This window comes from Leptosomus discolor, chromosome 5, assembly GCF_034619465.1.
Source record: "Leptosomus discolor isolate bLepDis1 chromosome 5, bLepDis1.hap2, whole genome shotgun sequence".
Lineage (NCBI taxonomy): Eukaryota > Metazoa > Chordata > Aves > Leptosomiformes > Leptosomidae > Leptosomus > Leptosomus discolor.
In genome coordinates, this window is record NC_141395.1 from 13,085,568 (window position 1) to 13,106,032 (window position 20,465).

Genomic DNA, 20,465 nt, shown 5'->3' on the forward strand with positions numbered 1-20,465 from the left:
TATACACACACGAGTTCTCAACGCCCAGCAACTACTACCGTGGAATATACACATTATTGCTCTACAAGAAACGCATCATAACCCCAGAATGCATCTTCCTTTTCAAGTTTATAGAAGATGAGAGAAAACAAGTTACATTATTAACAGAATAAATGACAGTCACAGTTGAAGAAATGGAGAAAAACCTGTAATTATTCCTACCTTGCCATTGCTATGCCAACCACACAACCTCCAACTATAGACCAAAATCCAATCCAGCCTGCATCTACCTGACAGGAAAAAAACAAAACAAAACAAAACAGAGAAATACATTAAAGCTGAGAAAATAAGATGATAAGATGTTACTTTCACAACAAATGGTGTGCAGGTGCTGCAAACTGCTAGCAAGAGCCCCTGACAACAATCTGAATTGCAAGACTTTTTCTAGGATATCCAAAAGGAAATAAATTCACTAAAAGAAAGTATGACTAAGTAGCCTATGCCCTAAATGTGACCTCTCTTTATAGAATGAGCAAAGTCCTCTGGATTTTTATAATACTGTATCAAAAGCTTAGAAACTTTCTTCTCTCCAGGTCATTTTTCTACCTGGTAAACATGATTTTCTTTTACTGAAGGTGCAGCAGCCAACAATACTCCTGTTTGGTTACCTGCTTCTTCCTTGTCAAAAGGTGTGTACGGTTCTGGAAATATCCACTGCTGACAGAGAGTCAGTAGGGAGAATCGTGACAGTTTGGGATGCCAAAGCCACAGTTTATTTCAGGAGAAAAGGTGTCCCTATGTATTAAAAGCAGCTTAAACATATGAACCTGAAAAAATGGTATGCTAGTGCAAAATAAAAACATGCTACTTACAAAATAGCTGCTGATTATCAGTCAGGAGATACTTACTTGGCTTACATGAACTGGTGTTAATATCAAATCCAGAACACCGGACCAGCCAGAGAAAACACCCAGTGGTATAGCATAGGCTAAAGCAATCATCAAGAATCGGAAATTGCTGTGAAGACAAAACATGTGCAATTAGCCGTAGCTTATATTAGAAATGGCACCAAGATTAGCTGCTGAAGTAAATGACAAATGCCACCCTAGAGTCTATATTCTGCCCAATAAGAAAAATAGCAGAGGTCTGAAGAAGGAGTGATCCAGGAAAAACAAGAAAGGTGTCTGGCCATGTCACTGACATTCCAGTGGCTGAGATGTTACTGCCTTTAGCACTGTGATGATAAAAAAAGCCAGTCTCTCCACATAGTTCAAAGATTTATGTAACATGCTGGGCTCATGTGTTTCTCATTTCCGCAAGTAATTCTTCCATGCACTTGCACGAGCAACCTACCCAGCCTAAGTGTATGTTAGGAACAATAAGCACTAATTTAAATGACAAAAAGTTTATTTCAAGAATAAAATCAAAAGTTTGATACTTTTTGAACTGCAGTTGTGCGTTTGTGGTTTTTTTTGTTGGTTTTTTTTTTTTTTTACTGTTTTACTTCTCTTTATTTTGGTGAAAGGCAGGAGAGCTCTGGGAACGAGATGGGTACAGTTGCAAGAGTGGAACATTTTGACAGTTTGAACTGTCAAAAAACAGAGACAAGTATAATATTCTGCTCTAAATAGTCAATGTGTTTGCTTTTTCCTCCCAATTAAAATTATTCAACCTTCAGTATTCAGCGAAGATGAAGCAGTCAAAGCTGTGTCATCATCTTCATCATACACAGCTAAACAGCAGTTGGCAGACAAATACCACCACCAATTCCCACCCCCCCCCCCCTTGCCTGTAACTGAAAGCCAATGCGAAACCTTTGCTAACTGACTTGCAATTTTTCCTCAAAAATGTTTCGATTTGGGAATAAAACCAGAAAATATACTTTGGACTCTACAACAGTGATATTTTTAAAGTGAAGATATTTTACAGTGATTCCAAGGTTATCCCACGGGATATCTGAGGAATGACAAAATGTGCCTCCCCTCATTCCCAAACAATTTACATAAAATTGATCCTCATCAGTACCAGTTCCTTGGCATGCAGCAGCAATTTGATAGCACACAGTTACGAAAGCCAAGAGGGAGAGAAAGAGCTTCAAATACTCTCCAAAACATTCAGAGGTTTGCAGCTTATGCTGTTTTACTCCCCTAAAAGATCCATGCACAGCACACCAGCCAGCATTTTTTTGCACTGTTCTTTTTCACACATCCTCCTCTTGAATAACACATTTCTATCATATGAACATATTCTCCTCTTTCAATATCATTCATGTCAGATTTATTTTTTAATGCAAAGAAAAACAACTCCCAAACTTTCAGCTTTTCTACGCATTGCTTGTATTTCTCTGAATGCTAAAGCCTTTGCTGTCTTCCTGACAACTTTTCTTCCTCTCTTAAGAATGCCATACTCTTGTCCTGGTCTATCTTGTATCATCTTTGCACCTCTTAAGGCAGGCTTTCTGATGCTATCAAATACTATCCATGTAAAAGCTAATTCTACACCTGTAGAATAAAATAAAAGGGAAAGTGCCTATTTTGCAGGGACTTTATACAGCCATGTCACAGATTGCAAAGACGGAGCAAGTCTGAATGCACTCTTCCAAAATAACACTTGCTTAATATTCAAAATCTTTGGCTATCTGAAACTTGTCTTCATTAAAGAGCTATTTTTGACGGTGTGAGTACTTTGTAACTTACTTGACTGAGATCTCCTATGGCGTATTTGTCTTCTGTAACTCAATGAGACAGAGTGGCATGTGGGATAGCTGCTCTGTGCCACGTCCAACTGCTAGTACCAATACTAGAGAACTAGCTCTGCATCATGACATTCTCCAGTGACAGGGGCTGCCACCCTGCCTAGTCTCCAGAATAAGGAAGGTGACCAGGAGAAAGGGTGCATGGCAGTGACAAAGCGGCACCAATCACTAGATGTCATTCCGTCCCCTTTTCCAGCAGTAGCTAGCACTGGCTACATTAAGTGCTAAAGCTATTTACAACATATATCTTAAGTAGCAGCTTTGATTTTCATGGCTCCAGTCATTTGTATCTGTTTTTGCAATTTTGCACTTGCTCCACTGAAAACCGAAAAACGTGCTGTCTGTCACACCATCAGTTGGTGAACCCACACTGTTTTCCATCGTATCAGCCCTCATGACAGGATATCAGCATTAGCCTCTGTTAAACCATTCTGCTGGAATATGAATTGGCTTTTTTCTTCCGTTTTTTCAGAAACCTAGTTAATGCCACTACAATATCTAAGACGAGCTGGTTCAAAGGGGAGCCCCATCAAACCCAGTCACCATCTTCAGAATAACTTTGACAGCACCTATTAACATCAGGCACACTCCAAGCAGCCTCCCTCACTGAATGGTGATCATCGAGTCATAGAATCATTCAGGTTGGAAAAGACCTTTAAGATCGCTGAGTCCAACCATCAGCCCTACTCTACCAAGTACACCCCTAAACCATATCGCCAAGCACCACATCTAAACGACCTTTAAACACATTAAGGGATGGTGACTCAACCACCTCCCTGGGCAGCCTATTCCAATGCCTGACAACGCTTTCAGTGAAAAATTTTTCCTAATGTCTAGCCTAAACCTACCCTGGTGCAGCTTGAGTCTGTTCCCTCTTGTTCTATCATTAATTACCTGTGAGAAGAGACCAGCACCTACCTCTCTACAGTGTCCTCTCAGGTAGTTGTAGAGAGCAATACAATAAGGTCCCCCCTCAGCCACCTTTTCTCAAGACTAAATAGCTCCAGTTCCCTCAGCTGCTCTTCATAAGACTTATTCTCTAGGCCTTTCACCGTCTTTGTTGCCCTTCTCTGCACTCTCTCTGGCACCTCAATGTCTTTCCTATAGTGAGGTGCCCAAAACTGAACACAGCACTCGAGGTGCGGCCTCACCAATGCTGAGTACAGGAGGACGATCACCTCCCTACTCCTGCTGGCCACACTATTGCTAATACAAGCCAGGATGCCACTGGCTTTTTTGGCCACCTGGGCACACTGCTGACTCATATTCAGTCGCTTGTCGACCAGCACCCCCAGGTCCTTTTCTGCCGGGCAGCTTTCCAGCCACTCCTCCCCAAGCCTGTAGTGCTGCGTGGGGTTGTTGTGGCCCAAGTGCAGGACCCAGCACTTCGCCTTGTTGAAGCTCGTACAGTTGGCCTTGGCCCATTGATCCAGCCTGTCCAGATGCCTCTGCAGAGCCTTCCTATCCTCAAGCAGATCAACGCTCCCACCTAACTTCTTGTTGTCTGCAAACTTACTGAGGGTGCATTCTATCCCTTCGTCAAGACCATTGATAAATATGTTAAACAGAAGTGGCCCTAGGACTGACCGCTACAGAACACCACTTGTGACCGGCCACCAGCTGGATTTAACTCCATTGATCACCACCCTCTGGGCCTGGCTGTCCAGCCAGTGTTTTACCCAGCAGAGTGTATTCTCATCCAAGCCATGAGCAGCCAGTTTCTTCACTAGAATTCCATGGGAAACAGTGTCGAATGCTATACGGAGGTCAAGGTAAACAACATCCACAGCCTCTCCCTCATCCATCAGGTGGGTCATCTTGTCATAGAAGGAGATCAGGTTCATTAAGTAGGAACTGTCTTTTATAAACCCATGCGGACTGGGCCTGATCACCTGGTTGTTCTGTGAATGACTTACAATGGCACTCAAGATGATCTGCTCCATGACCTTCCCTGGCACCAAGGTCAGACTGACAGGTCTGTAGTTTCCCAGATCCTCCTTTTGGCCTTTCTTTTGTAACATTTGTCCGTCTTGGGTGTCACATTTGCTATTCTCCAGTCCACTGGGACCTCTCTATTTAGCCAGGACTTCTGGTAGATGATGGAAAGAGGCCTGGTGAGCACATTCGCCAGCTCTTTCAGTACTCTTGGATGTAGCCCATCTGGCCCCGTAGACTTGTGTGCATCTAAGTGATGTAGTAGGTCACTGACCACTTCCTCTTTAATTGTGAAGGCCACATTCCACCCCTGCTTCCTGTCTTCGAGCTGAAGGGGCTGGGTGTCTAGGGAACAACTAGTTGTACTACTAAAGACTGAGGCAAAGAAGGCTTTGAGCACCTCAGCCTTTTCCTCATCCTTTGTTGCTGTGTTTCCCCCTCTGTCTAGCAAAGGATGAAGATTCTCCGTAGACCTCCTTTTGTTGTTGTGATGTCATATGGAAGTTTCATTAAAGAAATAACAATGCACAAAAACCCCGTTATGAAATTTCAAAATTCCTTACATAGACCATTAAAAATATAAAAGGCACATAACCAGCTAAAAGCATCTAATCACTTCAAAGCAAAAATCATGACATGTTTTCTTAATGCAGATTTTAAGACTTATCAACTACTTACTTGTATTAGAATTTTTTCCATGGAAATTTGTGGCATATTCTGAAATAGGAGGGGAAAATAAAGTCATATTTGCTTCACCCAAGAAACTGAGAAAGGGCACCGTACTTTTCCTAATGAAAATTCAAACTACACTTGTCACAGCGTGTGATAGACTGTTAAAAGATTTGGGCTTAGCTCCCAAACCATGACTAATCTGTCATCTCCCACTGCAGGCTGAGTGAGTTGGTACCAGGAGATAACCAGAGATCAGCTAATTGTTATAATCTGTCAGAAGTAGGAATCCTCAAAACAGGAGGAAGAACCAAGTTCCTAGGCAAGTCCCAAAAAACAGCATACAGGGGATGGTTGACCCTAAGAAGATATGTATAACACAGCTCTGCAAGAAGCAGCTCATGAAGGTGACGACTCAAGGACCTGAAGGCATGAAGGAGTATGGGAGTTGCAAGAACATGATAGATCCCTTTGGCATCCAAGGAAAAAGGTCAATTACTTCAATGGTAAAGTTCTGCTATGCAGCTTTATTTTGAAGTAATAAAACTGCAGCCTGGGGAAGAGAAGAGGGAAATGATGAACATCTCAATTCTCCCAAGTGTTTTTTGGTGCATAGTTGTTGGGTCAGGCCACCAGCTCACACACATCCTAAATGCCTTACACACAGTTCTTATACCAGAGGGTAAGTCTGCAAAAAGGGAAATAATGATTTCTTAGTACTCATCAGCTGATTACCTTCAGTCTACACCATTAAGTCAAAAGAAAGGCGCTCTGTGCCAAGAATTATGAAGCCTAGGCAGGTAACAGAGCTTAGAAGCCTAACAAACCAGATGATAGATCTCTCTTGAAGCACAGCAGATACCATTTTCTTTTATAAAGCCCTCTTGCTTGATGGATTGTTGCTGAAAGGGTCCCCAAGATAAGTGGGTTTAATGATGAACTGATGATTGTTTCATGTACAGAAGAATGAAGTGCCTTTGATAAGCGATAGCACGGAAGAATGCATGAAGACCAGAGGGAAGGGAGATATGATCTACCTGACCGCATTTAAAAAAAACCTCTTGGTTCTTGGAGACACTATAAACTACGGATGCTTATTTAACTGTCCAGTTTGTTTTCTTAAGTTTCACTGATTGTGAATAGTTAAGCCAGCATTGCTGCTTATCTCCTGACCTTACCAGTATCTCAGGTCCACTGTTTACAACACTTTGAACAAGGAACCTAATGGTTATAATGCTCCCAAATGGAGTACTGTCAACAGAAATTTTATATTTCACCTGTAGAGTCAGTTGCTGTTTGGATTTCTGTTCAACAGCAACATTTTCACAACACAGCCCTCAGGCAGGGTCTCACCGCACATCAGCTTGGGTGCGAACAGCATTATTGTGTGCGCTAAGTGTCCTTAAGGGAACTGCTATTTTTTAACACCTTGAGTACGTCAGTTTGCAGACTAACTAGCCAGCTGTACTCACACCTTCTCCCAACTGCCAGCCTGCTCCAGGACGAACACACAGGATTAAGTATCTTGTCAACTATTTACTCACCGAGACTGCAACAAAAGCCTCCGAAAACAAAAGAAAAAAACTCCAATGACAAGGGATGAGTTGTTTCTGCTGGCTCTAAATACACTTTTAGAAAGTACAGCCCACAATAGGTCTGTAATAACCAAATGCCTAAAGCTCAAGTTTCAAGCAGCCCTTTGTACGCAGATTCAGCTCCTATCACTACATCACCCATGAAACAATTACAGCAAGGGTTTGAAGCCCCCCCGCAAAGTCAGATATACTCCGTACCATGGGAGCAGTTCTTTGCCCCGGAAAGTTCACCTGTGCAGTATCACAAGCCTTCACAATTATTCAGCATTAACATTAGTCGTTTACACAAGACATTGAAGGGAGTGGGACTGTGTCTTACCAAAGGAGCCCAAGTGGGAGAAGTTGCAAAGCTGGAGATGTCACTTCATTTACAACTGTTTGGTTTTTTTTTTTTTTAAACAGAAAAATTTAAAGGAAACTAGCTCACCTTTGAACCTGTCCAGAAACACATCTGGAGACACTTCTCCTGTTGCCACTTCATATTTTAACATATAATTAATGAGATTTAATAGATCATATAACAGTTTCAGTTCATTTGTTTCTCCCATGTCTGAATGAAAGCAGCTGAATACTCCTTTGAATGACAAGCAAGCCCCAAACTCATCGCAATATAACAAGCATGGAAGAAAGCAGCTGATGAGTTAGTTTTCCCCCATGTTGCTAATTGTTATCTCACACATAGCAGTACACACATTGTTAACAATCCTGCGTAACCTGATGTAACAGAAGCATTGCATAAGAAAAGCCGTGCTAACAGGATGACTAAAGCAGTGTTGGTGCTGAAGGACTCTGGCATGAAGGCTTGAGATATATCCAGTGATTTAAAATTTAATGTCTGGTTTTAGCAGCTAGCATCTTTTTATGTCTCAGCATTAATATTTAATTTTATTTTGTTTAAAAGTACTACAAACCAACTTGTTTGCTCAATGAGAAGATTAAAGCACACTTGTGTGTGTTTGTTTCGGTGCTGATCTGCTTTGAAGTGGAAACCCAATGAGGACCTACCTTAAGAGTCTGCAAAAACTTCTCCTGTAGCTGAGCCGCTGACTCGCTGCAGCCACGCTGGGAGGGAATGGAGGGCGTGAGGGGAAATAGGCCAATGCTGCAGAAAATATCAGTGAAACCATTCCAAATTCTAAACGAGAGGGCAGAGAAAAACAAAACCAAGAACAGATGTCAGCATTGACAGACTTCTTTTGGTACACCATTGTTATCAGCCAGCCTCAGACACATAAATCCCACCACAAGTGCTTTACTGCTCCCAACAACGTAACTCCCTAACTTGAAGGAGAATTTCTTTTTTCCTCCCCAAGCAAGATTTCAAATTGAGATGAAGAACCAATGAGATGGAGAAATACCAGCAGTCCATTCCAGTGACAGGAGCTGCAGAGGACCAGGCTCACACAGGGAGAACTTGGTGACACAGAAGGAAGGCTTTTGCTTTTTCTCTTTAGAGAGAACTGTATTACGAAGATTTGGCCATGTTATCTCGCCATGGAAGTAAGGCAGTGCAGGTAACAGCATGCTGGAGACTTTAAACAGATGGGACTGGGGAAGCTCCAGAGCACGGAATGACAATTACCTAGCACACAGGGCAATGAAGGGAAATGAAAGGTCAAGCAAGGCAGCATCTTGGACACAAACAGTATTACGTGGCAACAGACTATAAAGAGAAAAGCATAGGAGCAGCCAGGGCTCAGGTACAGAAAAAGCACAGGTAACAGGGAGAAAAATGAAAGAACACAGCTGTTTGCAGATGCTCCTCTTGTTCAGCAGCAGGTATTCTAGATCTTTGAAAAACTTCATAGCTTAAATTTGGACCTGAACTTGCAAAGTGATGAGCACTTCACAGAAAATACTCAGCAAGCCCCATGATCAGACATTCTGAGGGAAAACAACTCTAACCGCAGTCAGTCTAATTAATTTGTTTTACAGGGCTTTTACAATGTATATCATGCTCTCCACAGTCCTCAATCCCAGTATTTCTCCTATCCCCTTTGAAAACAAGATTCTTTGCTGCTGGAGAGAAAAAATGTATAGCTGAAGTGTGTTATCTTAAAAGAACCTGTGATCTTATAACAAAGACATGTTCACCGACACCATAAATAAATTCCAGCAGAGCTGGATACTCAATTGCGCTCATTTTCTTTTTTCTTCTCTTTTTTAATAAATCAATATGAACATGGCACTTTGCCAGCTCTTCTGCTAAACCAGAAGAAAATAAATTCAGGAAACTGAAAAGTAAATAACATTTGGAGCCTAAATGGATCAGCTGGAGATGGAGAAGGGAAATAAATGCTTCTATCTGGTGTATGGAAAAAAAGTCTACACTAAATTTCATTTGAAGGCATACCGGGACTGTGACAACGCCGTTCTTTGCGATCAAATACTAAAAGATTCATTTTGAATTATGTGGTGCCTCTTTTCCTGCTGTGGTCTAATTGCACGTTTTGAGGGTCAAGGGCACTTTTACTAGACCTTCTCACTATATCTCTTCTGTTCTCCAGAAAACAGATTAATTTCTATCTTTGTATACATTGTTTTTGAGATGATAAGCAGTGAATAAAGAACTGGCTGTAACCAATCGTCCCAGATCTAAGAAAAGGATGAGATGCTTTGTCACTACAGGACGATACTAGACAACGAAGTAAGGCTTGCCAAAAGCTGTTTATCCCCTTCTCCTGCATCTAGGTCTACATATAGGTTTATAGGTATACATATTTATAGGTATACATATGTACATGCATACACATGCTTCAATCACATATTAAAGGAAGACTTCAGACTGCAGACAGGTATAGCCAACAAGAATGTCACCACACAAACCCATAAACTTTGCCTGAGGTGCTTATTATTTAACTTCATTATACCGCAATGCCATAAGGGGAAAGGCTAGCTCTTTTTCTAAAGAACGTAAACCACGTTCAGAATCTTTTTAGTCACTGTAATATTGTATAACAGGTGCCCATCTGGGGCCTCTTCTACTGGTTGCCTCAAGATTCCTGCCAGTCAAATTGCTGCAGTAGAACCAGTATAGTAACAGTTCATATTTTATTTTTTTTTAATTATTAAATTCAGCATGCAGTCCTTGTAGTACCTTCTTGCAACTCTTTAATGTTTCCCAGTGTTACACTTTCCAGGCTAACAAATTTGCCTTGCAAGCACTGCCCTCGGGCCAAAAGAAAAGAGCAGAATGTACTTTGGAAACTAAAGCAGCTCCCTCTATTGAAGAATAAAAGTCTTTAGTGCCATCTTAGCTTTCTGTATCACACTTGCATCTCTATCAAAAGTCCAAGTACTGCCAAACATATCTGATTTCTTACATGTTGCATTCCTTCCTCATTAGGAAACCCACAACTTTATATCCATCATCATTTACTCTACCAGAATAGATAAAGAAAAACACATTCCCAGGACAAGTTTTAGATTGTAAGCAGGGAGTAAAAGTAAGCAAAAGAGAAAAGGTAAGAAATAGGTCAATACTGAGACCAAGGGAGCTGCAGTCACAAAAGAAGAACTCTTCCACAGGAGCTATCAGCTTCTCAACAGTGCAATGGATGCAGCAGAGCACTCGAAATTAGGTAAGTCAGCATAAATTAGTGTGCAGAAACACAGCTATGTATATCTGTTGTTGAGTGAATCTGAGTGCTTCACAAGAGCTGGGTACCATGCCACAGTGAGTCGTGACTGTCAAAGTGGAGAAATGCCTGCATCTTAGCATAGGGAGTCGGCATGCTTCTGCCTGTGTAAGCCCCAAACAGAACAGAAGTTTACAGAGACACAAGCCTCCTTGATACAACTTTTTTTTTCCTTCAGATAAGCTACTCATAGCACAAAACCATACCCAAACCCAGAAGCCCTCCTCCCCATCTTGTCCTGAAATGTAAAGGGCGAATGAGGGCACTCTACACACACACACTTTTTTTTTAAAAAAAAAAACAAATAATGATTTTTACATTGATATATAGGAGAGCACATGGCTAAAAGCTCTGGCTGCAGTCCAGAATAATTCATGCTTCCTTATGCAATTCAGCTAATACAATTCAATCCTGATTTGCTACCTCTGTACTATTTCAGCTGTGAACCAGAACGTGCAGCGACACAGATGACACAGAAAGAGGCTGTGGTAATTCAGCTGAGCTCTTAGTCCACGTTTGAGATAAACGAACATCAATTTATTAAAACACAGAAGAGACTGGAGTTAACAGAGCAATTTCAGAATGGGTTTATAAGCAATTGCTTTGTAATCGTGTTTGAGGTTAAGTCCTTGGAAAATTAGCACACTCTTGGCATGCTGCTGATCCCAAGTTAACAATTCACATCATTACCATTAGAAGTCATCACCTAACTTTTGGAGGCTGCTTATCTAACGCTACCTCATGCAAAAGCAGCAAACACAACTCTGTTAGGAACGCAGAGTGCTCATCCTGTGAAACCGGCTTTCCCATAGTATCTGAAAGAAGTCATACCAAGCCTGACCACACTTGCTAAGGAAGTGGGAAATTTGAGTCCAGTTCCTTGTTCTGCTACATTCTGTAATACCTTTACTCATAATCTGAGAAGTCAATTTGAGCTTCATTTTCTGCCTAGCTGATTAAGGGGACAAATAGTACCCTACCACACCTACCAGGTATTTTTTGGTCCACAGGTGAACAGAGCTGTACAACTACCACAAGGTTGTCACCCACCATGAGGCAGCCTTCCTTCCACCTCTGGAACCTACCTACCATTACAGAGCACAGGGGAGACCGACAGTAGGGACCTTGCTCCTTCAGCTCTCCAGGGAAACAGGGCTGAGGTGAGACAGGACAAATCCCATGAGGGATCCAAAGCAGCCTCCTGTTTGAGTTCCTACCAATTGTAAATCAGTTGGACATTTTGTCACCATCCCTGTGATTTACTGCCAGCCAGCAACATTTGTAAACCAGCTCTTTTTCGTTGCCTGAACAGCTAAAGCAGTCGTGGCTCCTGAAAAGACACACTCCATGACAACCACAAGCACAGCTGCACAAAGAAACCATCTCTGTTTAAAGCACCTTCAAATACTAAGTAAGAACTACAGATGTCCCACAAAACACATCTTCTAGGAAGCTGAAGAATTGCTGTAGGATCATCTTATGCTGGGACCAATGATCCCAAACAGGTCTACAGGATGTTCCCAAACCCTTGCCAGTTCAGAAAGGCAGAAGGAGCTGTGCTGAGACACAAGGCAGGCATGACACACCTCTGAACCTTGGTGGCAAGCAAGATCCATCCTCGTTTCCAAAGAAAATGCTTAGGAAAACCTCCCAGAGGGGAACAGAAGAGAAAGTGAATCTAATGGGCTGCTGAAAGAAACATTTCTAGTGCTGCCAGACACAAACCAGTGGTTTTAGGCACAAATCTGTACTTCCTTTACACAGATGAATTCTCTCTCCATGCAAAATCTGGAGAGGGAGCACTAAAGCACTTCTCTAACTGCTATATTTTTCCTCCCCTTATCTCTGCTCCTCAGGACAAAAGCTGACTTGCCTTCATTTTTCCTTCTTTCACACTAGCTGTTTTCATCTGCCACAAAATTTTCAGAGTCTAACATAATATCTACCTTTGAAAAAGGCCTAACCCATCCCAAATTTCCTTATTGTTCCAATACAATTGAGTCCAGTGAAAAGTAGGTTACTCAAAAATGCTTGCTGAAAGAGCGATCCAACTGCTACTATGCTTTCTTTAAAATGAACAGTAAAGTGGTCCTCACCCAACAGGAGCATTAACTTGACAAAATTTCCGTAAGAATAATGTCCACGAATAAACGATCACAAACACTTAACTCAATCCCATAAACCTGCATATAAACTACACAGTATATGTACTTTAAGACTTCTGGAACACTTAGGGCTAACTCGTGGCTGGTTTTCAGAGGCTGCAATTATAACAGGGGAAAAAACCAACCAAATGTGCAACCACCATGGTACGGTAAAGTTCAGCTGCTCTTGATGCTGTACCAATTTATATCCACTGAGAATCAGATCACAGACTCTTAGGCCACTTAAGCAACTCCTTTTCCTTAAAGCTTGCTGCTAATTTTTGTAACTGTCACAAAGAGCTGTAGAAGCCATTGCATGAAAAAGAGGAAGGACATAAAATCTACGTTATATCAGGTGAATTTTTTATCAGTGGCTTTTTTCCACTAAACTTGTCGCTGCATTGAAATTGCTCACCACATAAGAATTACGTGGGTTTAGTTAAAAACAAAGTCTATTGAGTTTTAATTTCAATGTTAGATTCTTAAATACTAATAAACTAATCACATTTCAAAGGCATAAGCAAATCATAAATTAAGGCTGATTTAATGCAGGAAAGAGTTTAATGATGAAAGACTACCGGCTTTCTATCCTTACGGAAACAAAAGAAAAAACCCCAACCTGTCATGGACACTTTTTTTAATGAAAATTCAAGAAGCTAAAACCAGTTTGGAAGCTCAGAGAAAAGCAAAAGCTCTCCTAGAAGTCATTTCTCCTAAGATCAGCCAATAAAACAACTGAAATACTTCATCTGGAAACAGTCTGTACAAAAGGCTACTTTTAAAACTTTCCTACACAAAAGGGAAAAAAACCCAACGCCTTCTGACAGTGCAACATTTTACCACGTAGAATTTTCTGTCAGTCAGTAACTGTTTTCTGTGCAGACCAGCCACTAGAGGGTAGTGGTTCACAAGTACCAAACACACATATGAAAGTATGTAAATTTTTAATATTTTTTTTTAAAAAATTTTTATTTTGAAACCACACCTGCATACAGCACAGCCTCAATGCGGTCCTTGATGTGCTCAGTGTTGCTCTGTGATACCAGCAGGAGCTGAGATGTTCCATTAGGAGATGGCACTACGAGGGGTCCCACTAGAAACGCGCCAGCAGCACCCAGGTAACTGAGCAGTGACGCGATGGCTGTTGCTGTGGCACGTTCATCCGGAGAAAACCACGTCGTGGAAAGAAATGGTGCTGCGTTCATCACAGTTGGCCCCGCCAAGCCGTTTAACAGCTGCCCTCCGTGAATCAGCCTGGAATAGAGAAGAGAGACCACAGTCTTTTTTTTTTTTTTAATTAAAAAACCATGTAAGATATTGAGTGCTGGAGACTGAGCGACTGCACAAAGAAATGAAAGTCCTTTGGAAAAAAAAGAATATTCTATATACTAAAAGAAGCCCAATTAGACTGATTTAAAGAATCCAGAGCTACTCTGGTCTCATTACCTCAGATAAATGGAGAAGCAAATGTTCTCTTCAAAGCAGGAAAGTAAGAGGGAATAAAAGGGACTTTCTTTGCAGAAAAAAAGGTATCATGATAGGATATAAAAGTAGAAAAGGTGTAGTAGCAGGAAAGCTTTAAATTACAAATGTCTTAAGCCTGACCCCTTGCCTGTATAAATCCCAACTGAAGATTGAAATCAGTTACGACAGATCCAAAATTGAAACACTTCAGCAAAATACTCTGCATATTTTTTCACTGCATTATTTATTTTTATTTACACACTCAGATGAGCTCTATGTGCCTACAGATGAGGAGGCTGGGCTGTTGAGGTTTCCAAGAGAATCGTCTTCTCCAGAAATCTGGCCTTTCTCAACATACTGTTGAAACAGCCAAGCAAACCCAGATTTTTCTCGTTTTTCACACTCATTGGGATTTAACAGATAAGGCTGGTGACAGAACAGAGATAGTACTTCCAAGCAGTGAAGACTCGGCAAACTTTGGCTTAATATTAGTACAATGAGCACATACAGAAAGGACTTTTTGAAGGCTCTTCTACATGTGGAAGTGAGCCAGAAACCTTCCACTTTGACTTTTCCAAAAAGTGATCAGCCATGACAGGCAAAAGGGTTTTGGAATTTATATAAAAACTTCATGTATAAAAACCAGCTAGCGAGTCAAACAAAACACTGCAACCCTCCAAAGTAGATCTATCCATTGGGCAATAAAATGGTGCAAGATGATATTTTTAAATGGGTGGTGTTTTTCTAAGCATAGCAGGAACTTGATGTTATTGCTGCAAGACTTGAGTTGTCAGACATAAAAAGCTACGGCCTGAAAATGGGGAAGCATAAGTTAGCATTTAGGCAATGTTTCAAGCCACAAACGGCTGAATAATACACAGTGTAGCTTGAGTTTTTTAAAGCACACAAAGGAACAAAATATGCAAAAGAAGGGCTGACAGATTCTTTATCAAATTAACAAGCTAGATTGCAATAAGAAGGAATAGATGCTACTGAATCTCAGCGGATTAGAAATTAAATTTTTAAACAAAATTTATAAAAATATACAGAAAAAAAGAAAAACCTATTACATATCATCTGAAGGAAATACTTACCAAGATAGAACAGAAGTAATACCACTCTTAAATATAAGCAATTGCAATCCTTTTTTTTTTTTTTTTTTTTTTTTTTTTTAAAGTTCACACAGTGAGGATAGATTTCATTACTATTTGTTCATGATGTGTTTCAGATTGACATCACCATGGCATGGTCAGGCCATTTTAATGCTTGCTAAACTAGGGCCCCCCAATAAAATAAAATTAAACAGTTTCAAATAAATAAAAAGCACTTTCTAAATAATGCTCTGCTATAGTTTTCTGGAGAACACACATTAATTCCTTATGGGTACTCTCCAACCCCCTGTTCTTTAGACAAACCAAGGTATCCTTGTGCACCTTGGTATTTGCATTCTACTTATCTCATTACAATAAGTTATTTTCAAACTTATCCTGAACTGTTCGAGGGTATTTGCAGAGCTATGCTACATCCCCAGAAACAGCTGCATTTCAGTAGCAAGTGAGGTAAATACTGCAACATAGAAAGGTTTTATTTTAGTATCTCCTTTCGCTCCAAAGTGAATTTAATTCTTAAATTGTGGGTTTGTTACTGTATGCTAGGGAAACTGTCACCACAAAATAACCTTTATAGCTACAGGTGCCATACTAACACTTCTGTTCACTTAGACCACTATGATAACATTGTTTTAATTCAAATACGCCTACTCTATAGAAATCCTAAGGGCAAATAAAACTCACTAAAATTAGTAAAAAAAGTACAACAGTTCTTCTGCAGCGCCTAAGGGCATGTACGCACTTCATCTGGTAGAAGAAAAGTTTTGTAAAAAAACCCCAAACAAACCACCAAACAACCCAATTTACATATTGTGAGAATTATATATACTTTTTTCATGTACTTACACTTCAGATTTACATTATGTCTATCAAACTTCACCATCTGAATAAAGCTATTAACTGACCTCTATCCTGGAGGGAGAAACAGATGTTCATTTTACTTTCCAGATCCAAAGTGAGAAAGTAGTATCTTAATCCAGAATTTTAATTCTAAATTACTTTTCTGTCTTCCCCCGCAAAGAAAGAGCCAATTTTTGTCTCTCTGTAGGTCTCTCCTGTCAGGGGTTGCTCTCTCCCTCCTGCCTTGCCCTGCCTGGTGTGCTGTCTGTTCCCACGGATTTCCCTTCCCATCTGCATTCTGGCATTTTCCAAGCTTGACATTATCATCTACGGTAGAGCATCTCTTATCTTCATATTGCTTAATTTTTCAAGTCTAACATATTCAGGTTAATAAACACGATTTTCAGACTAAATTGCCACTGATATACAGACTACTACCTCAAATATCTCTGCATATGATAACAGCCTAAACCTTACTTTATGTTTTTCAATACTGGCTTGAATGAAGCTACTTTTTCCTGAGAAAAAGATTATTTTCCTTGTTCCTCTACACATCCTTAACTAATTTCCCTAGAGAAGCAGGGACAAGAGATTCAAAATGCCATTCAGAGCGTTTACCAAGCTGCTACTCTGGGAGACGTATCTAGCAGCCGTTCCATCTGACAGAGAAATATGAACACAACAGTATCGGTGGCTTTTTGCTGTTTGTTACAACGTCTTATCATCACCGTGCTGGATTTTGGTCTCACAGCCCACAGGAGTCTTCTCTTGCACATCATCAGTGCTAAAAATTGCTCCAACACCAAGGGACATTTGTTTGTTACTCCCCAATTTCCTTTTTGTTTCTGCTACTGAAAAGGTGCAGAGAGCAACTGCAATTTTCCCTCTCATTATTTCAGTTTCATTCTGCACAACAAGATTTCTCTTCCCTGCAAAAACGGCTAAAAGAGATAACTTTAGCTCAGGACCCTATCCAGATGGAAAAATAATTTTCAGTCTTATTACACTAACAGGGTAATTTTAAGCTGTTATTTATCCAGCTCTGCTCTGTTTTCAGGTGCATTATTTATTCAATCATCTTCTAATTATTTTCATGTATCAAAAAGCAGAATGTTATTGAGTTCAAGTAATAAAAAATAACACAAGACTTGGAAGGCTTTTTAATCACAATCATGAGAGAGAAAATTGGAAAAAATGACACAAGAAATTCATCCCTGACTTACAAAATAATCAATGACTGTCCAACATAAAAGTGAGGAAGTAAACATCTATCCCAAATATCTTGCTTCTAACCATTTCAGAAGCCAAGTCAGGGACTCATTTCAAAAATTCAAGGTTTTTGCACGCTTGACCTCTGTGTTGATGAATTTGTGTGCTCTGCAAACTTGTAACTTGCAGCTTAACATGAGCTCTTTACAAAAAAAAAAAAAAAAAAAAAAATTATTTGAGGACTGGTAGTAAATGCTAGTGCAAAACGTCATGTGCCAGAGCATCATAGTAACGGATAACTTATACATTTACATTATGTATATATCTATCTATAAAAAAATAATACACAGACATGTATATACACACACACACACACACACACACACTTCCCTTTGCACAAAATAAAGACCACATTTGCTCCTAAAACTGGCCTCTGAATTGCAAAAAGATAGAACAAGGGGCAGTTCAAATACACCAATAGAAATTAGAGAAGAAAAACTCTTATTGTAGTATATTGTCATCTCTTTTCCAAATCTTTGGCAATTCACATTATAAACTATATGGTTTTCATCACTTCCGTGAGATAAGACTTCATATGAGTATTAAGAAGTAACCTGGTTAGGCCTGCTTTATTCACTCCTGCTGTCACTGTTGCAGTATCCTAATAGGCAACAACAACCACCACCACATGGAAGGCTATAAATGCTGAAATCACAATATCACTGAGCAAACAGGGTATGAAAGAAAAGTTAGATTATACAGGAAAAAGGTTTCGGTGATTGATGATAATACCATATAGTTGAGATGAGAAAGAGCTTCCATTTACAGTTAGCTTTATTTATCTTTTTCCCCCTGTATGGGTTGAAACTTTTCATGCATGGTCGCAGTCCTGTCAGGTATTGGATTTGTTAAGCTATTTAAAAGCTGTGTGCTACATAAACACTGTTCCTACGTAAACCTCCCAGACATTTAGTGTTTTTACCACAGTAGGTCTCATGCCTGAACTTAAGAGAATTTTAAATGAAAGAAAATCTCATTAATTTCCATACTCAGATGGGGAAACAAAGGAAACAGTAGAGGGAAAATGTCTTGCTCAAAAAATTACTCCTAATGCAACAGATTTAAACCACAACACTAAAATAAGTCTCCAAAGCTCAGTTCTAAGACATATTAATTGAACATGTTTTGGGAAGGCTAGGGCTGGAGAAGTCACATGAGTATTTTAACACTGATTAGCAGAGTGGAAAAAGCGTTGTCACCTTTTCTTCAGCAGGCAACGCAGGGGAAGAGTGAGGCTGTTGGCCCCAGTGCATTGCTCTGACTCTCTAAACACGGATTTTCTCTACCAGCCTCTGACGAGCCCTCAGTCAATGCGGAAATTAGGTTCCTCTAGACCCTAAAAGGGAGAAGAGCCTTGTGAAGATGAGATTTTGGTGCAGGTTTTTCGCCCTGAAACTTTTACCATGCTTTTCCCACTAGCTGCCATGAGAACTGACTGCTTAGTCACTATTCAAACTGTTATAAAAATGCAATGCAAAAAACCTGGTAATTCAATTTCTCTGCTGTTTAGCAAAGTGTGAAGAGCAATGAAGTTGTTGAGAGTGCTAACCGCTGCTGCACGAAGACAGCACTATAGTGTGCCTCTTAGCCTGGAAAAGTTTAGTAGATTAATTGCTGATCCTAACAATTAACACAAAAAGGGATTCCAGATAAAGAAGTTAAGGTTTTACAGAAATGAATGGCTGATTTTTCTTTCACATGCCTGACATTTTCACTCATTGAAAGAAGTGGATTGTTCAACTCCTGCTAATTTGGAAGACAAATAAGTTTATATAGCGATTAGCTCATTGTGGGAACTACTGGAAGCAAATGAGAGAAACCCTTCCACCAGAGGACTTCAGAGCACTTTTCAAGTGCTATTGAATTTAGCCTCACTACATGGCAACAAAGCAAGTAAATATCTCCTATTCTAGAGTGTCTACATTGATGTATAGTGCAAGTTGCTTGGCCAGGAAAAGGAATATGAAAAGACATGGACATATCCACGTGATACATTAGGAGCGTCATAACACCTCAGAGGGAACTGATACCACTTTTGTAAAGAACCATCTCTGATTTTTCACAATCGAGTTACTAGAAAAGGATATTTTCCTTTAGACTCACAAAAATAGATACAACAAAAGAACCCTATATTAAGTGGAACATTTTCAGGTACTTTTTAAGGCAAAGATAAAATTAGGGAGGTCAAATGCTCAACAGCAATTCACTGCTACAGAGTATGGGGAGAACCCAATGCAAATGCTGTTCTGTTCATAACCTGAAGAGAGTGCAGTAAGGGTCTATGTCTGGAAAAGGACTGGAAAGAAAAATACCCCTGGGTAAAGCAATGAATTCATCTATTAAAAATAACATTCTGAAAGATGAATTTCATGGAAACGCACTTCCTTTCAGTATTTTCATTAAATGATATATTTATACTACAAAAGCTTTATGCCTTCTGGATATTCATGGATTGAGGCCATTAGCATTTTTCAGCTTGTTTTTGATGCATGCGACCACTGATATGTGGAATAATTTAAAGCTGTTTTTCCCCATCAGTAAGAAAAATTATTACAAGCAGAAAGCCTGACTCACTGTGTGGTACATTATCTCCAGCAATAAAGTGAAAAAGAAAAGAGAAAAAGTTAAAAATGTACTTTCGACCATTTTAATCAGAAACTGGGCTCACGTTTCACCCCCTGTACAAACCCTGGCCTCAGCACAGTTGGTCACATCATTATGGGAGCAGACTTGGAAAGGACTGCAGCATCTCCCAGGCGTTCCAGCCTCATGCTGCTTCTCCCACTCTTAAAGAAAACAGCAAACACATTTGCAATGGTCTGAAAACTAGTGAGTTTCACTTTTAAATTCAAAAGGATTGGAAAAACAGAGTTACTCCAAAATTATTATTACTGAGAGCCTGCCAAGGCAGAGACAAGGATTTGCAAGGAGGAAGCAGCAATCTCAGGCCAAGACCCTGATGTCTCTGTCAGACGTCCTGACAGAGGAAAGGGACGAGGCGGGCGCACAGCAAGACCCCTGGCAGTACGGTGACAAATTCACTCACATCCTCACGCCATGTTATTGTG

The 20,465-nt window shown here is 40.2% G+C and overlaps 1 protein-coding gene across 1 annotated transcript in view; it reads right to left on the bottom strand.

Moving 5' to 3' along the window:
• Window positions 1–20,465, bottom strand: part of SLC49A4 (solute carrier family 49 member 4) — a 65,102-nt gene that overhangs the window by 18,530 nt on the left and 26,107 nt on the right. Inside the window, exons 3-6 of the mRNA XM_086465772.1 lie at window positions 13,701–13,969; window positions 7,939–8,068; window positions 888–996; window positions 202–269 (exon numbers count right to left, since the gene is read on the bottom strand). Of these exons, the coding sequence (XP_086321898.1) occupies window positions 202–269; window positions 888–996; window positions 7,939–8,068; window positions 13,701–13,969 (576 nt within the window). The remainder of the gene's footprint in view (window positions 1–201; window positions 270–887; window positions 997–7,938; window positions 8,069–13,700; window positions 13,970–20,465) is intronic.